Source organism: Panicum virgatum, chromosome 9N (genome assembly GCF_016808335.1).
Source record: "Panicum virgatum strain AP13 chromosome 9N, P.virgatum_v5, whole genome shotgun sequence".
NCBI lineage: Eukaryota > Viridiplantae > Streptophyta > Magnoliopsida > Poales > Poaceae > Panicum > Panicum virgatum.
Genome location: NC_053153.1, coordinates 42,436,507 through 42,454,189, shown reverse-complemented (window position 1 = coordinate 42,454,189; position 17,683 = coordinate 42,436,507). Strand labels below are relative to the sequence as shown.

Here is a 17,683-nt window from a genome sequence, read left to right as displayed (position 1 = left end):
ATAATTTTATTTGAGTGTGGTTTGAATTCAAATTCAAATTTGAATTCAAACTTTGTTTGAATTAGATTTAGAAAAGTAAGAGAAATAGAATGGCAAAACCCAAAACCAGCCAAAACCCAAACCCAGTCCCAGGAAGCCCGATGGCCAACCCAGCCCAAACCTGTGAACAACCCAAACCCAGTTTTAGGCCCAGCCCGCCGCACTTCTCCCTTTCCCCGCGCTCAGCCCAACCGGGCGGCCCACTCCTCCCCTCCGGGCCCAACAGACCGCACCAGCCCAACCTGCTCCCTTCCCCTGCGCGGCCCGCGAGCAGCCCTTCCTCCCCCGTTCAGCCCGCTCCCCGGCCTGCCTCGCGCTAGCCCCCGCAAGCGCCCGCTGCCGCTGACGCCGTGGCCCCACCCTCCAGGCTCTCCTTCAACCTCGCACAACGGCTGCGCTCGGCCCGCCGAGATCCCCGGCGAGACCACCGGGGGTTCCCTTCCCCAACCGCGCCCGCAATCCCCGGCCTCCCTGCTTTAAACGTCAAGCCGCACCCCCTGGAAACCCTATCCGCCGCCTCCGCGCCGCTCTGCCCCGTCTCGCCAAGCCCCGCCACGCAAGGCTCTGCGCCGCCGTGAATCCATCACCCCGCTGCATCCCAGCCCCAGCCAACCCCCGCGGAAGCTCCGCCCCGTGCTCAAGATCCACCCCGGCCTCGCTTGCCCCGGTCCGGACCACGCCAGCGCCGGATTTGTCACCGGAGCGCCGCCTCGGTGAGTATGCTCCTCACTGCAATTACTCGCCGCCGGCGCATCTCCGGCCCACCTGACCCCTGGACCACCTTCGCAGCTCGACAGCGCATCGACCCGTAGGGAAAAGCAGCCCGGAGGAGCACGCCGTCATCCCCAACGCCGAGCTCTGCCCGTGCGCCGCCGCAAGCCACCGTCGTCAGCTGCCCCTGCACGGTTTCCCCGAGCGACCGCACCTTGGTGAGCACTTCTTGTCGCCCCCTTCACTTTTGCGCACGCTGTAGAGGCGTATAGGCCACACTAGTGGTCAGAACGCCGTCGCCGGCGAGCCTCCGCCGTGCTGACCCGCCGTCGCCGGTGCACCCTTCGCCACAGACCTCCCCGAGCCCAGTAAAGGCCACGGGTGAATCACGCATGACGCGTAGATCCTCCCCGACCCAAGCCCACTCGGTTTTGAGCCCTGGAACGCCGGTTTCGGACTTCTCCGGCGATGCGCCGCCGCGGAAACCTCCGCTCCGGTGAGCTTCGCCGCCGCCCCACGCCCCAATCGCCTAGAGCCGTCCGATCTGGAAAGAATGTCCAAGATTAGATCTAGGATCTTTTAGATCTGGAGCGCTGGATCTCGATCCAACGGCCAGAAACCGCGCGTAACGGTTCGCCCTGGCGTCTTTGTTAAAGAGACCTCCACCTTCCTTGAAATTAACCCGCCGTCCTAGCCTGCTCAAAAATATTTCTAACCAGGCCCAGTTTTTAGCTTTTAGGCCCCTGGCTTTCCTGGTTTTTGTACCCGCAGTCCAGACAGGTAGTTTTTGCGAGTTAGACCTTAAATCTACCCAGTAATTATGTTTTGGTCCTCGGTTTTTGTAGAAAACCCCCTGGAACTCCAGTTTTCTTACAAATAAGCCCCTGAACCTTGTTTTTAGCCTAGATTACGCGTTTTAGCTCCGTTTTAGGTGGTTTTTGCGCTCACGCGATCGTTGTGACGCGTAGAACAGCATTAGAGTAGTTTAGTGTGCTGTTCTTATGTATTGATGTACTGTTTCTTAGTTTTTGTTAATGATTGTTTGTATGCTTATTATCGTGCATTGTTTTGGCCATGTGTTCGTGAGTAGACGTTGATCCATCTGAGGAGCCCCAGTACCAGTACCCGGAGCAGCCGTCTTCCGAGCACTTTGAGCAGCAGCCAGAGCAGTACGAGGAAGGCAAGTATAACATGAACAACCTTTCACTTTTAAATACAATTTCATACTGCATTTTAATACTGTATGCCTTTAAGGATTTCCTAGCCAGTTTATATCCTTTATATATACCTTTGGGTTGCATTTTGGTTAGTTGTGCTAGGTTGCTGCGCCATAACACACTTTGGTCCTTTTTAATTAAATTGATTAATGGTATACTTGAATTTAATTCTGAGAGTGGCACTCTGTGTGGCTTGAGTGGCTCACTTCTCGTTAAAAGATGTTTTTTTAGAAACATGGTTTAGGGGGCCAGCACGGTGCTTACTGCCTGGTTGGCCACTCTCCATAAGGACCGGTTCATAGAGCGACAACCTGGGACAACAGCGCTACCACAAGGCTAGAATGGGATAGACCTGGCGTAATAATTAGATCTTTTTGGTTTGGAGTAACTTACCTGTGGGGCAAGAGTAGTAAGCTTCAATGGTCCCTGCTCCTCCGGCTTGGTCTGTGCTTGGATTGCGCTCCTGTGCTTGTACCCCCGGAGGTGGGCCCCATCGTCGCCGACCTAACTCTCGCGGTTACGCCTTACCAACGAGATTCTTTTTAAAGGCCTCGTAGTGAGTCGCTGGCCATCTCACCTAAGGAAGTGTGATGAACAACTGGCGTAGCTCACGACTTGTGGGTAAAGATGTGCAACCTCTGCAGAGTGTAAAACTGGTATACTAGCCGTGCTCACGGTTATGAGCGGCCCAGATCCTCCTTTTGATTAGTGAAGTTATCTTCTTCCGACGAGGGAGGTGCTTCTCGGGGTTTACCTTGGTGGCTTGGTTTCGGTTTGGTTCTCAATAGTTTCTTAATTAATTCTGATTAATCACTATGTAACCGGGTTAATGGTAATTCATCAACTCATAGTAAATAGCTTTAATAAAATTTTGCCAACACTTAAAAGCTAATGCAGTTGAGTTAGCCAGCCTAGAGCCTCATAGTTTGTGTTATACTTGTTGAGTACAAGTTGTGTACTCACTCTTGCCTCTTCTCTACTTTTTGCTCTTGGCTACGCTACTGCTGCTCAGTTCCTGCCGACACGAGGGAGTTCGTCCAGCGTTACCAGGACTACGAGGACTTCTAGGTGCTTCGTCTCCCAGTCGACGTCCCTGTGGCGCCCTGCTTCAGCTTCGGAGAGCTTTATCGTATTTTGTACTTCGCTTCCGTTGTATCAGACATTTTGTCATTATTGTAATAAATAACATTCGTATTCGCTTTATTATATCTTTTTACGTGATATGTGCTATGATATACTGTTCATTCTGTTGTATATACGTGTGACTTGATCCTGGCACGTATATGATTGCTCGGTTTATGTTCTTTTATAAACCGGGTGTTACAGAGTGGTATCAGAGCCGTATCGACTGTAGGACGAAGCCTAGATAGAACTGGTCGAGTTTTAGCACTTCTTCTCCCCAATCCTTGGTTGCTGAAATTATTTTACTATTATACCCCTTGACTTCTTTGACTTTTTATCCTTCTTGCCTTGATTTCTCTCTCTGAAGAACAGTTTCGTAGATTTTGGCCTGAATCAGTCATCTGACCACCATGAGCATAGCTAGGTGACTTTTTTATAATAATACGATAGCACGTTCTGCGACGCGTTGTGTTAGTCGAGTCTATTGCTAAACTCGGCTAAGTTGTGAAAATTGTCTGCTTGTTATATTGCTACATGCTTGATTTGGATTTTTGATTGATTGCATAGCTTAGTAGTTTAAATTTTGCTTAAAGAAAATCACTCAGATGTTAAAGTTAACTAATTAATAAAATGAGTTAGATCGTTGGGGGTAAAACAGTCAACTCTATCCTGTCTACTTTATCATGGCTGAGTCTTTTTCCGCAAAGAGTTATCATATCCATCTGAGTTTATTCTTGCAATATCCTTACTCGTGAAATCTTTTGTTCAAATCAGATGGTGAACACCAGGAGCACCGGTTCCGGTTCTGGCCAGCAGCAGGGTCAGAACAACCAGGGTACTGGGATCCCGATGCCTCCACCCTTGACTCCGGAGCAGTACTTCCAGCTCCAGATGCAGATGATGGCTACCCTGAACAACACTGTTCAGGCTCTTCAGCACGCTCACACTCAGCCTCCGCCTCCTCCACCGCCGCAGCCTCGCGACAGGCGTGCTGAGTTCCTGAGGGGTCACCCGCCGACGTTCTCTCACACGTCCGACCCTCTTCAGGCTGACGACTGGCTCCGTGCAGTGGAGCGTCAGCTGGACATCGCCCAGTGCGATGATCGTGAGCGAGTTCTGTACGCAGCAGGACAGCTGCGAGGGGCAGCTTTGGACTGGTGGGAGTCCCACCCGGTCCATGACCGCGAGTCTCACTTGGCTCCAGTTCAGGGAGCGTTTCCGCAGCCACAACGTCCCCGCGGGCGTTATGAAGATGAAACAGAAGGAGTTCCTTGCACTGAAGCAGGTAATCTTAAGTATAATCATTCATGGTTTTCTTTTGAGCTAATACCCCTTGTTCTATCCTTATGAATCTTGAGTTAATCTGCCGATATCTATCTGTCTTTGTGAATTCAGGGGACTATGTCGGTCACGGAGTATCGTGATCGCTTTCTTCAGCTGGCACGCTACGCCCCTGCCGAGGTTGCGGATGACCGCAAGAAGCAGGAGCACTTCATGGAGGGTCTTGAGGACTACCTCCAGTATGCGCTGCTCAACCTCCGCTTCGACGACTTCAACCATCTGGTTGACAGTGCGCTCAACACTGAGCGTAAGCACTTGGAGATGGAGGACAAGAAGAGGAAGGTTGTCCCCGTTGCTTCCGGCAGCAACACTCGTCCTCGACTCCAGCAGCCCCAGCAGTACCAGCCTCAGTACCGGCCTCCTCAGCAGTACCAGCAGAGGCCACCGCAGCAGTACCCGCCTCGACAGCAGCAGGCAGGTCAGGGCCCGAGGTTACCGGCACCTCCGGCTCGTGCTGCTCCACCAGCTCCACCGGCACCGCAGGCTCCACGTCCGGCAGCTCCTACCGGACAGCAGGCTCAGGGACCTCCTCGCACCTGCTTTCACTGCGGCCAGCCGGGGCACTACGCCAACGCTTGCCCCCGGAAGGCGCAGGCGGGACAGCAGGGGCGCCCAGCTCAGCCCAGGGCGCCAGCACAGGGCAGGGTGAACCACGTGACGGCCGAGTCAGCGGCCGAGGCTCCCAACGTGGTTATTGGTACGTTCATGGTTAATTCATATCCAGCTACAGTGCTTTTTGATACTGGTGCTACGCATTCCTTCATTACTCAGTTTTTTGTCGAGCATCATGGTATTCATACTAGCACATTAAAGAGGTGCCTGTTAGTATCTTCACCGGGAGGACAGTTGAGGTCTCACACTTACTGCCCGAGAGTCAGTGTTTCTTTGAGGAGAGTAGAGTTCTGTACTGATCTGATGGTGCTAGACACCAAGGGCATTGATGTCATTCTGGGAATGGAGACTCTGGCCAAGTGGGGAGTTCGGATAGATTGTGCTCAGAGGACAGTCTTGCTATCAGATTCCAGTGGCCAAGAGGTTGTTATCAGTGCAGTAGAGCCTTCTGGATTTCTTCATCAGATGGAGGCTAGACCCACGGACGGTATTCGCGTGGTGTCTGAATTCCCGGATGTCTTTCCGGATGATTTGCCAGGTATGCCGCCTGAACGCGCCATTGAGTTTTGTATTGATCTCTTGCCTGGCACAGCTCCTATTGCAAAGCGGCCCTACCGTATGGCACCTATAGAGCATGAAGAAGTTAAGAAGACTATTGATGAATTGCTAGCCAAGGGCTATATCCGTCGCAGTTTCTCTCCTTGGGCTTTTCCGTTGTTGCTGGTAGATAAGAAGGATGGCTCGAAGAGGATGTGTGTGGATTATCGTGAGCTGAATGCAGTTACTATCAAGAACAAGCATCCACTGCCCCGCATTGAGGATCTCTTCGATTTGCTTCGAGGTGCTCGTATATTCTCGAAGATTGATCTTCGTTCGGGTTATTTTCAGCTGAGGATCCGTCCTGGGGATATTCCGAAGACGGCATTCACCTGCAAGTACGGGCTATATGAGTATACAGTCATGTCCTTCGGCTTGACTAATGCCCCGGCTTATTTCATGCATCTGATGAACATGGTCTTCATGGATTATCTGGATGTCTTCGTGGTGATCTTTATTGATGATATTCTGATCTTCTCCAAGACAGAGGAAGAGCACGAGGAGCATCTGAGGCTCGTGTTGCAGAGATTGAGAGAGCATCAGCTGTATGCCAAGTTCAGCAAGTGCGAGTTCTGGATTGACGAGGTTCCATTCCTCGGTCATGTTATCTCTCAGGGAGGCATTGCTGTTGATCCGAGCAAGGTGAAAGATGTGCTCGAGTGGGAGACACCGCAGACAGTGAAGGAAGTCAGATCTTTCTTGGGCTTAGCAGGATATTATCGGAGGTTCATTGAGAATTTCTCCAAGATCGCGAAGCCTTTGACTTCTTTGCTGGAGAAGAATGTGGCTTTTGTATGGACTGATGAGCGTCAGATGGCCTTTGATGAGCTGAAGAAGAGGTTGACTACGGCGCCAGTCCTGACTCTGCCAGACCAGACGAAGAGGTTCACGGTATATTGTGATGCTTCGAAGGATGGTCTTGGGTGTGTTCTGATGCAGGAGGGCAGAGTGATAGCTTATGCTTCACGGCAGTTACGTCGGCATGAGCTGAATTATCCTACTCATGATCTTGAGTTAGCCGCAGTTGTGCATGCTCTGAAGATTTGGAGGCATTACTTGTATGGGCAGCGGTGTGATATCTACACTGATCACAAGAGCCTCAAGTACATTTTCACGCAGAATGAGCTGAACATGCGGCAGAGAAGATGGCTAGAGTTAGTCAAGGACTATGACCTGGAGATTCACTATCATCCGGGCAAGGCCAATGTTGTAGCAGATGCTCTGAGCAGAAGAAGTTATGTCAACATGGCCGTGGCTTTCCAGATGCCTCCAGAGTTATGCGAGGAGTTCGAGCAGTTGAGTTTGGGTTTCTTGCATCATACCTCCAGTGCAGCGTTTGAGGCAGTACCGACTCTAGAGTCAGAGATCAGGCAGCATCAGAAAGATGATGAGAAGCTGCAGGAGATTCGTGAGTTGCTCAAGAAGGGCAAGGCTCCTCATTTCAGAGAGGATGATCAGGGTACCTTGTGGTACAAGAACCGGATCTGTGTGCCAGATGTGCATGATCTTCGGAAGTTGATTCTGAGTGAGGCCCATGATACAGCTTACTCTATTCATCCGGGCAGCACGAAGATGTATTATGATCTGAAGGAACGTTTCTGGTGGTATGGGATGAAGCGTTCAGTGGCAGAGTACGTGGCTATTTGTGACACCTGTCAGCGTGTCAAGGCTGAGCATCAGAGGCCAGCAGGTTTATTACAGCCTTTGAAGATTCCAGAGTGGAAATGGGAAGAAATCACTATGGACTTCATTGTTGGATTGCCTCGTACTCAGAAAGGGTACAACTCCATTTGGGTAGTAGTGGATCGACTGACGAAGGTTGCTCACTTCATTCCAGTGAACACTACTTACTCCGGTGCTAGACTTGCAGAGTTGTACATCTCTCGGATTGTCTGCTTGCATGGTGTGCCGAAGAAGATCATATCTGACAGAGGGTCTCAGTTCACTTCTCGGTTCTGGGAGCAGCTTCATGATTCTTTGGATACGAAGCTGCGATTCAGTACGGCTTATCACCCTCAGACAGATGGGCAGACAGAGAGAACCAACCAAGTGTTGGAGGATATGCTGAGGGCTTGTGCTATTCAGTATGGTACTAGTTGGGATAAGTGCCTGTCATATGCTGAGTTTTCATATAACAACAGCTATCAGGCCAGTCTGAAGAAGTCTCCCTTCGAGGCATTGTATGGCAGAAAGTGCAGGACTCCTCTTTATTGGGATCAGATTGGTGAGAAGCAGCTCTTCGGTCCTGAGATCATAGATGATGCAGAGCAGATGGTTCAGGCTGTGCGAGAAAATCTGAGGATTGCACAGAGCAGACAGAAGAGCTATGCAGATGGCAAACGGAGAGACCTGGCTTTCAGTGTTGGTGATTATGTATACCTGAAGGTGTCTCCGATGAGAGGAATCCGCAGATTTAATGTCAAAGGGAAGTTAGCACCTCGTTATGTGGGGCCATTCAAGGTGCTAGAGCGGAAAGGCGAAGTTGCTTATCGCCTGGAGTTACCTCTCAGTCTCTCAGGAGTTCATGATGTCTTCCATATATCTCAGCTGAAGAGGTGTTTGCGAGTACCCGAGGAGCAGGCACCTCTGGATGGAGTCGATGTCCAAGAGGATCTGACTTATACTGAGCATCCGGTGAAGATTCTGGAGGCATCAGAGAGGGTTACTCGGAACAAGCGCATCAAGATGTGCAGAGTTCAGTGGAGTCATCACTCATCACAGTGAAGCTGAGGCTACTTGGGAGCGAGAAGATGAGTTGAGGAAGACCTATCCAGATCTCTTTGCTAGCCAGCCCAGCTAAATCTCGGGACGAGATTTCTTTAAGGGGGTAGGGTATGTAACGCCCTAATTTAAATTTCAGTATTTATTAATAAATTAATTGGCTTTAGTTAAATTTTCTAAGGTTTATTGTGTTTAGTTGGCATTTAATCTAATTTTTGTTCCTTAATTAATTAAAATTTATCATAGGTTTAAATTTTTGTTGCATTCATGCTGGTGCATAATTTTATTTGAGTGTGGTTTGAATTCAAATTCAAATTTGAATTCAAACTTTGTTTGAATTAGATTTAGAAAAGTAAGAGAAATAGAATGGCAAAACCCAAAACCAGCCAAAACCCAAACCCAGTCCCAGGAAGCCCGATGGCCAACCCAGCCCAAACCTGTGAACAACCCAAACCCAGTTTTAGGCCCAGCCCGCCGCACTTCTCCCTTTCCCCGCGCTCAGCCCAACCGGGCGGCCCACTCCTCCCCTCCGGGCCCAACAGACCGCACCAGCCCAACCTGCTCCCTTCCCCTGCGCGGCCCGCGAGCAGCCCTTCCTCCCCCGTTCAGCCCGCTCCCCGGCCTGCCTCGCGCTAGCCCCCGCAAGCGCCCGCTGCCGCTGACGCCGTGGCCCCACCCTCCAGGCTCTCCTTCAACCTCGCACAACGGCTGCGCTCGGCCCGCCGAGATCCCCGGCGAGACCACCGGGGGTTCCCTTCCCCAACCGCGCCCGCAATCCCCGGCCTCCCTGCTTTAAACGTCAAGCCGCACCCCCTGGAAACCCTATCCGCCGCCTCCGCGCCGCTCTGCCCCGTCTCGCCAAGCCCCGCCACGCAAGGCTCTGCGCCGCCGTGAATCCATCACCCCGCTGCATCCCAGCCCCAGCCAACCCCCGCGGAAGCTCCGCCCCGTGCTCAAGATCCACCCCGGCCTCGCTTGCCCCGGTCCGGACCACGCCAGCGCCGGATTTGTCACCGGAGCGCCGCCTCGGTGAGTATGCTCCTCACTGCAATTACTCGCCGCCGGCGCATCTCCGGCCCACCTGACCCCTGGACCACCTTCGCAGCTCGACAGCGCATCGACCCGTAGGGAAAAGCAGCCCGGAGGAGCACGCTGTCATCCCCAACGCCGAGCTCTGCCCGTGCGCCGCCGCAAGCCACCGTCGTCAGCTGCCCCTGCACGGTTTCCCCGAGCGACCGCACCTTGGTGAGCACTTCTTGTCGCCCCCTTCACTTTTGCGCACGCTGTAGAGGCGTATAGGCCACACTAGTGGTCAGAACGCCGTCGCCGGCGAGCCTCCGCCGTGCTGACCCGCCGTCGCCGGTGCACCCTTCGCCACAGACCTCCCCGAGCCCAGTAAAGGCCACGGGTGACTCACGCATGACGCGTAGATCCTCCCCGACCCAAGCCCACTCGGTTTTGAGCCCTGGAACGCCGGTTTCGGACTTCTCCGGCGATGCGCCGCCGCGGAAACCTCCGCTCCGGTGAGCTTCGCCGCCGCCCCACGCCCCAATCGCCTAGAGCCGTCCGATCTGGAAAGAATGTCCAAGATTAGATCTAGGATCTTTTAGATCTGGAGCGCTGGATCTCGATCCAACGGCCAGAAACCGCGCGTAACGGTTCGCCCTGGCGTCTTTGTTAAAGAGACCTCCACCTTCCTTGAAATTAACCCGCCGTCCTAGCCTGCTCAAAAATATTTCTAACCAAGCCCAGTTTTTAGCTTTTAGGCCCCTGGCTTTCCTGGTTTTTGTACCCGCAGTCCAGACAGGTAGTTTTTGCGAGTTAGACCTTAAATCTACCCAGTAATTATGTTTTGGTCCTCGGTTTTTGTAGAAAACCCCCTGGAACTCCAGTTTTCTTACAAATAAGCCCCTGAACCTTGTTTTTAGCCTAGATTACGCGTTTTAGCTCCGTTTTAGGTGGTTTTTGCGCTCACGCGATCGTTGTGACGCGTAGAACAGCATTAGAGTAGTTTAGTGTGCTGTTCTTATGTATTGATGTACTGTTTCTTAGTTTTTGTTAATGATTGTTTGTATGCTTATTATCGTGCATTGTTTTGGCCATGTGTTCGTGAGTAGACGTTGATCCATCTGAGGAGCCCCAGTACCAGTACCCGGAGCAGCCGTCTTCCGAGCACTTTGAGCAGCAGCCAGAGCAGTACGAGGAAGGCAAGTATAACATGAACAACCTTTCACTTTTAAATACAATTTCATACTGCATTTTAATACTGTATGCCTTTAAGGATTTCCTAGCCAGTTTATATCCTTTATATATACCTTTGGGTTGCATTTTTGTTAGTTGTGCTAGGTTGCTGCGCCATAACACACTTTGGTCCTTTTTAATTAAATTGATTAATGGTATACTTGAATTTAATTCTGAGAGTGGCACTCTGTGTGGCTTGAGTGGCTCACTTCTCGTTAAAAGATGTTTTTTTTTTAGAAACATGGTTTAGGGGGCCAGCACGGTGCTTACTGCCTGGTTGGCCACTCTCCATAAGGACCGGTTCATAGAGCGACAACCTGAGACAACAGCGCTACCACAAGGCTAGAATGGGATAGACCTGGCGTAATAATTAGATCTTTTTGGTTTGGAGTAACTTACCTGCGGGGCAAGAGTAGTAAGCTTCAATGGTCCCTGCTCCTCCGGCTTGGTCTGTGCTTGGATTGCGCTCCTGTGCTTGTACCCCCGGAGGTGGGCCCCATCGTCGCCGACCTAACTCTCGCGGTTACGCCTTACCAACGAGATTCTTTTTAAAGGCCTCGTAGTGAGTCGCTGGCCATCTCACCTAAGGAAGTGTGATGAACAACTGGCGTAGCTCACGACTTGTGGGTAAAGATGTGCAACCTCTGCAGAGTGTAAAACTGGTATACTAGCCGTGCTCACGGTTATGAGCGGCCCAGATCCTCCTTTTGATTAGTGAAGTTATCTTCTTCCGACGAGGGAGGTGCTTCTCGGGGTTTACCTTGGTGGCTTGGTTTCGGTTTGGTTCTCAATAGTTTCTTAATTAATTCTGATTAATCACTATGTAACCGGGTTAATGGTAATTCATCAACTCATAGTAAATAGCTTTAATAAAATTTTGCCAACACTTAAAAGCTAATGCAGTTGAGTTAGCCAGCCTAGAGCCTCATAGTTTGTGTTATACTTGTTGAGTACAAGTTGTGTACTCACTCTTGCCTATTCTCTACTTTTTCCTCTTGGCTACGCTACTGCTGCTCAGTTCCTGCCGACACGAGGGAGTTCGTCCAGCGTTACCAGGACTACGAGGACTTCTAGGTGCTTCGTCTCCCAGTCGACGTCCCTGTGGCGCCCTGCTTCAGCTTCGGAGAGCTTTATCGTATTTTGTACTTCGCTTCCGCTGTATCAGACATTTTGTCATTATTGTAATAAATAACATTTGTATTCGCTTTATTATATCTTTTTACGTGATATGTGCTATGATATACTGTTCATTCTGTTGTATATACGTGTGACTTGATCCTGGCACGTATATGATTGCTCGGTTTATGTTCTTTTATAAACCGGGTGTTACAAAAACAAATCCTACTTAATATGGTGTTTAGCAGATTTGTCAGACCCGGGGCCGCGAGATATAGGGTAGGGCATATCATGTACAGATACGCCATGTAACTACTCGTACCGAATCTTGTACTAGTCGGATTAGATAGGAACCACCCGAGTAGTACTCAGATGAGACTCTAGGCGCCGCACTGACCTAAGGGCGGGCAGGGACCCCTCCAACGCACATGCATCATTCATCATCCCTCAAGCAACACAAACCACCACACAGGACATAGGGTATTATGCAACTCACAGCCCGAACCTGTCTAAACCCTCATGTTGCTTGCACCATTGTGTTCCTAATCTCGGCGATCCCCTACAAACAAAGTACTATCTAAGGGTATCCCTAGGTAGGCTTGCCGGTAAAACACTGACAAGATTCAGATGTCCTATTTGATGACGGTTTACCATCTCAAAGAAAACAAATCCTCCACATTTCTTGGATGTTCAAAGCTAAAACAATTTTACGCTGTAAACTTTTTCTTTCAAAATGTCAATTCCTACATGCAAGCTGTTAATGCAGCTGATACCGAGGTTATATTGTAAAACAAGTCAAAGTTAGGATGTGCGTAATGAGAACAGAAGATATTACGTTCACAATTGCTGTAGCCATCGCCTTTGAATTGTACACCATTGAACATGGGGCATTCACACACTCTGCCACGGAAGGTGTCCTGGATATGAATTGACACCAAAGTGAGCAAATTGAACTATTCAGACAGCAAAGTCAATGAATATCTTCTAGTCATGCACACATACCCTGCAGGCTGTTACATTAGCAGCCTTGTCTTGCCAGCAACCCCCATTGTCATTCAGGCACTCATTAGATTCTATATCTGTTTTGAAACAGCTCAAGAATCAGTAGCCTGTACATAATAAGACCTGCTCAGTGTAGATTTTGGGTTGAATAATTTATTTGTTCTTACCATCACTCAGGCAAACATTGGGTTCAGTAGTTTCCTCAAAACCAGCACAAATAGCTTTGAGGACAGCTTTCCTCTCAAGCTTCCCTGTATTCCTTTTCAAGGTTAAAATCATACAGAATGAATGTAAGTTTGTAATAGTTCCTGTGGAATTTATACCTCGATATTGCCGGTTGTTCACAACAAGAGTAGGCAATATAGTAACGTCTCCTCTTGAACCTTTCCCAATCTACGGAACATAACAGCACAAATCAACCCATATATAATTGATATGTTAAATGTTGCATGAAAATAGTCTGCAGTGAACTGTTCATAAAACAAAAACTCTATGTTGCTTAATTTTACAAATAAAAATTCTCAACAAAATATGCAATAATAAGTCATTCAACCTGAGCATCTTGCTCCATTTTAAGCAATGGGTGGTCATAATCAGCATTTGGGTCTCCCATGCACTTATCAACCTTCTTCACATCCAGACCTGTTTCAAGTGTAAAAGCATTAGTGCTCTAGTAGTAGAACCATTACATCTGCAAGTTGCATGTTGGATGAAATGTCAATATGTCATGCTATGAACTGTGTTCATTAGTACACTAAAATTAAGTATGTAGTAAAGAGAGACTAGCAGGTCATCCAAGCATGTTAAAAACTTACAACCAAGTTTAAAAAGTAAATATATAATGTGGATTCTTCAGTAAGGCCCTGTTTGGAACCTTGGAATTGAATTCCATTCTAATAATCATAATTTAGACACAAATCTATTAAGCTAATATGATTATATACGGAATATATTTGTATACTATTGTTGACCATATGAAAGAGATACTTATATACTATATTTCTACTACAGAGGCGTGAGCCAAAGTGCGTGTTATAAATTATGGAATAGAAATATAACTTGGTGGTGTATAGAATGGATTTCCATCTCCCACCCTATGAATTTAGGATAGGCTTATATCTAAACTTTGGAAAGTGGTTGGAAAGTGGTGGGATGTCAAACTCTAAGCCAAATAGCCTAGTTTATTAAGTAGATTTCAATGCCTCCAAATCGAGAGCATCCAAACAGCCCCTAAGGGAAAAAAACAGAGAGCCAACCTAGTGATTTGATGACAGTTTCAGCACATTTTTTGTTGTATTTCTTCTCCTTCATTGGGCACCTTATGTGAAAATCAGTGGCATAATCCCACCAGACCCATGGTTTCTTATGTTCATTTGCAACTTTATACACACATAACTGTCTGAGGTTCTCTACCACCACATCCTTTCCTTCATAGCCTGTGCTAAAATCTTGTTCTGGATCAGGTGCACAGTATCTCCCATGGTTTATGCATTGGGACTTGCATTGTTTACTGATCACAAATGCTTGAGGGCAGTACCAAGTAATATAATGGGGTGTGAACTGGCTATAGCCGCCTTTCTCAAGTAGTTGAGCAGCTCCTTTAAACTCCTTCAGAAAATTCATCAGCATATCACATTTAGGTCCACATTCATCGTTGCTGTTCGTCCATAACTCATACTCAACACGATCATCTGGATGTGGAACAGCCTCCCTCCAATCAAGATTCACATTAACCATTTCCCCATCTTTAACAGCCTTCTTCAGCTGCTCACCAAATTTTTTATCTATTAGTGCAGAAGGAATGGTTATGTTCTGTATATAATTTGCAGCCTCATCATCTTCCCGAGGTAAATCCATTGTTATCAACGGTTCATCCTTGTCATCAACTACAAGTACTGCAGAGGCACCAGCATTTTGCGCATTCCAAACCTTTTTCGCAAATAGGCAATCTGGAAAACATATATGGAGGAGAAGTAGGTCAACATGATGCTTGAGGAAATAAAATATTAACAATGAAGCTGAACTGAAGGAGGTGCAATTTATGCTGTGCATGATAATTGGTTGACCACAGGAATCAAGATCTCAAAAGAACTCAGTCAACACACAATCTGCACAACCAACCGGTTCACATATAATCTGTGGTAGGGCAGAAGATGTATAACTTTATGGACAGTAAGACAGTTACTTAAGAGTTTACAATTTTGCGCAGAATGAATTTCATTTTTTTGGAAGAAGACAGGAGTTAGCACCACAGTGAGGTAGGGCGTGGACTACAATATTATGGCCAAAAATATCATTTTAGCTATCAAAGTTGGCCAGCACATATATAGAAATATAAAGGAGAAGAAATCATCATGATCAACACAATATCTGAATAGAGCATTATATGGGTATATCACTAACCAGTCATTCTGTTAGACAGTATCTATAGCCGGCCTAGGTGGGCTAGGCATGCGGGCCTTGCAGCCCAGCAGCCTCTTGGGTTTATGGTAGATAAATTTCTGTATTAGGCAAGGATCTCTATTAGGATTTGTATAGGCATTCATTGCATTGATTACATTTATTCCCTGTAATCCTGTACTACCATTAGTACCTGCCCTTTGGCTATATATAAAATAGCCACCCCCCCTCATCAGGGTGTGAGGTGTCCTCCTAATCTTCTCTACATTGCATCAGTGACTGGGATCCCCTTGATCCTTGCCTTCCCTTCCGCACCGCTGCTTTTCAAATCGTCCGCGTGATCATCGCGGGCGCCCACCTCACCGGCGTCCTTCTTCCTCCCCGGCGCTGCTCCTCCACCCCGCGCAGCCATGTCTGGGACTGCTGCTGCTACTGCTGCTGCTGCTGCGCCCCCTCTCTCCGGCGCCTCTGCAGATGCTGCTGCGCCCGTCGTTCTCCACCCCTACGCCACTGTGTCCGTGAAATCTCACGTACCTGTGGTCCTGGAGATGAAGAACCCCAATTACTCCAAATGGGCGTCGTTCTTCAAGTCGATGTGCGGCAAATTCGGCGTGACGCCGCACATCGACGGCACCTCCCTCCTGCCGCCGACCACCGATCCCCTTTGGCCCTCCTGGGATCAGGCAGATTGCTGCGTCCGCAGCTGGATCTTCGGCTCCTTCGACGACACCGTCCTCGATCTCGCCATGGAGGGTGATGACCAGATGGCTCGCCAACTCTGGGTCGCCATTGAAGGGCTGTTCCGCGCCAACAAGGAGCCGCACGCCATCTTCTTGCACCACGAGTTCCACTCCATGGAGTGGGGCGACGCCACCATCACGGAGTACTGCCAGAAGATGAAGACGGTCACCGACGTGCTGCGCAATGTTGGCCACGCCTTCCCGGACTCCCAACTCGTCCTCAACCTTCTACGCGCCGTCAATCCTCGCTTCACCACCACGGCGGATGACCTCGCCAACTCCACCATGTTCCCCACCTTCACGCAGGCTCGCGAGCTCCTCGCCCTCAAGGAGCTCCGCCTTGCGAACGAGGCCAAGGTGGCGACCAACAGGCTCTGCTCGCCGACGCCGGCCACTCCTGCAACAACCCCGGCGGCTGCCGCTCCTCCTCCGGCGCTGTCAGGGGGGGCGGGGGGCTCGAACGGCAACAGTGGGTTTGGCTCCCACGGAGGCGAGGGCGACGCCCGTCGCAGTGGTGGCGGCAGCAAGAAGGGGAAGGGAAAGGGCCGCCAGGGATTAGGCGGGCCTAATCCTACCCCCCAGCAGGCTGGTTTCCCCACCCAGGCCAGTCAGTTTCGGCCCTTTGGGCCGTGGACCTGTTTCCCCTGGGCTCCACAGTACGCTGCGGGCCAAATGGGGCAGGGGACCTGGCACACCCCTGGTGTGCTCGGCGCGGCACCTCAGGCCCACACGGCCTTTGCACCCCATCAGGTGTCCCCGCCGGCCCAGACCTGGGATCAAGCAGGTCTGATTGCAGCTCTCAATCAGATGGCGCTGCAGAACCAGGGTTGGGTGATGGACTCCAGCGCATCCGGCCACATGTCGTCCTCGGACGGTATACTCACCTCTCGCCTACCCCCTCCCACTCAACTATCACAGTAGGCGTTCATTTGAATAATGTCCTAGTTGCACCTTCACTAGTCCATAATTTGCTTTCTGTCTGTCAGTTCACTCGCGACCATCACTGTTCTATAGAGTTTGACGCTCTTGGTTTTTCTGTCAAGGATATCCAGATGAGACGCGTGATGCTTCGTTGCAATAGCAACGACGACCTCTACACCATCCCAACGGCCACCACCAGCACCCCTCAGCACGCCCTCCTCGCCGTCTCCTCCAACACGTGGCATCACCGTCTCGGCCATCCTAGCGCTGCTGCTCTTGATGTTCTTAGACAGAAATTTTCTTTCATTTTGAAGACTGGCGAGCTGTCCATGGTGAGACTCGTTGTGATGCTACTGCAGGAGGCATCTTGGTGTAGTTGTAATAAATCAGACCATTCGCTGTGTGATGCCTGTCAGCTAGGCAAACATGTGCGGTTACCTTTTTCCCATTCGAGTTCCTATAGTATTATCCCTTTTGAACTCATTCATTGCGATGTTTGGACATCCCCTGTCGCTAGTATTTCTGGCTCTCGGTATTATCTCGTTTTGCTAGATGATTTTTCCCACTATTGTTGGACATTCCTCTCACTAGCAAGTCCGAGGTTCATACTCATATTGCCAACTTCTGCAACTTTGTCCACACTCAGTTCGGGCTTCCTGTTAAGAGCTTCCAGGCTGACAACGGCATTGAATTTGTTAATAACAATCTCACTGCCCTGTTCTCCTCACGCAGGATACACCTCCGTCTCTCGTGTCCATATACCTCTCCTCAAAACGGCATGGCCAAACGAGTTCTTCGCACCCTGAACAACATAACCCGCACTATGCTTATCCATGCTCACATGCCAGCCTCCTATTGGGCCGAGGCCCTCGCCACAGCAACCTATCTACTAAACAGGCGCCC

At 49.7% G+C, this 17,683-nt stretch overlaps 1 protein-coding gene across 1 annotated transcript in view; it reads right to left on the bottom strand.

The window, feature by feature from the left end:
- LOC120689691 (vacuolar-sorting receptor 3-like) overlaps positions 1 to 17,683 on the bottom strand; it is a 40,741-nt gene that overhangs the window by 12,897 nt on the left and 10,161 nt on the right. The window contains exons 2-7 of the mRNA XM_039972058.1: positions 13,976 to 14,668; positions 13,273 to 13,361; positions 13,043 to 13,112; positions 12,887 to 12,970; positions 12,720 to 12,796; positions 12,553 to 12,634 (exon numbers count right to left, since the gene is read on the bottom strand). Coding sequence (XP_039827992.1) covers positions 12,553 to 12,634; positions 12,720 to 12,796; positions 12,887 to 12,970; positions 13,043 to 13,112; positions 13,273 to 13,361; positions 13,976 to 14,668 — 1,095 coding nt within the window. The remainder of the gene's footprint in view (positions 1 to 12,552; positions 12,635 to 12,719; positions 12,797 to 12,886; positions 12,971 to 13,042; positions 13,113 to 13,272; positions 13,362 to 13,975; positions 14,669 to 17,683) is intronic.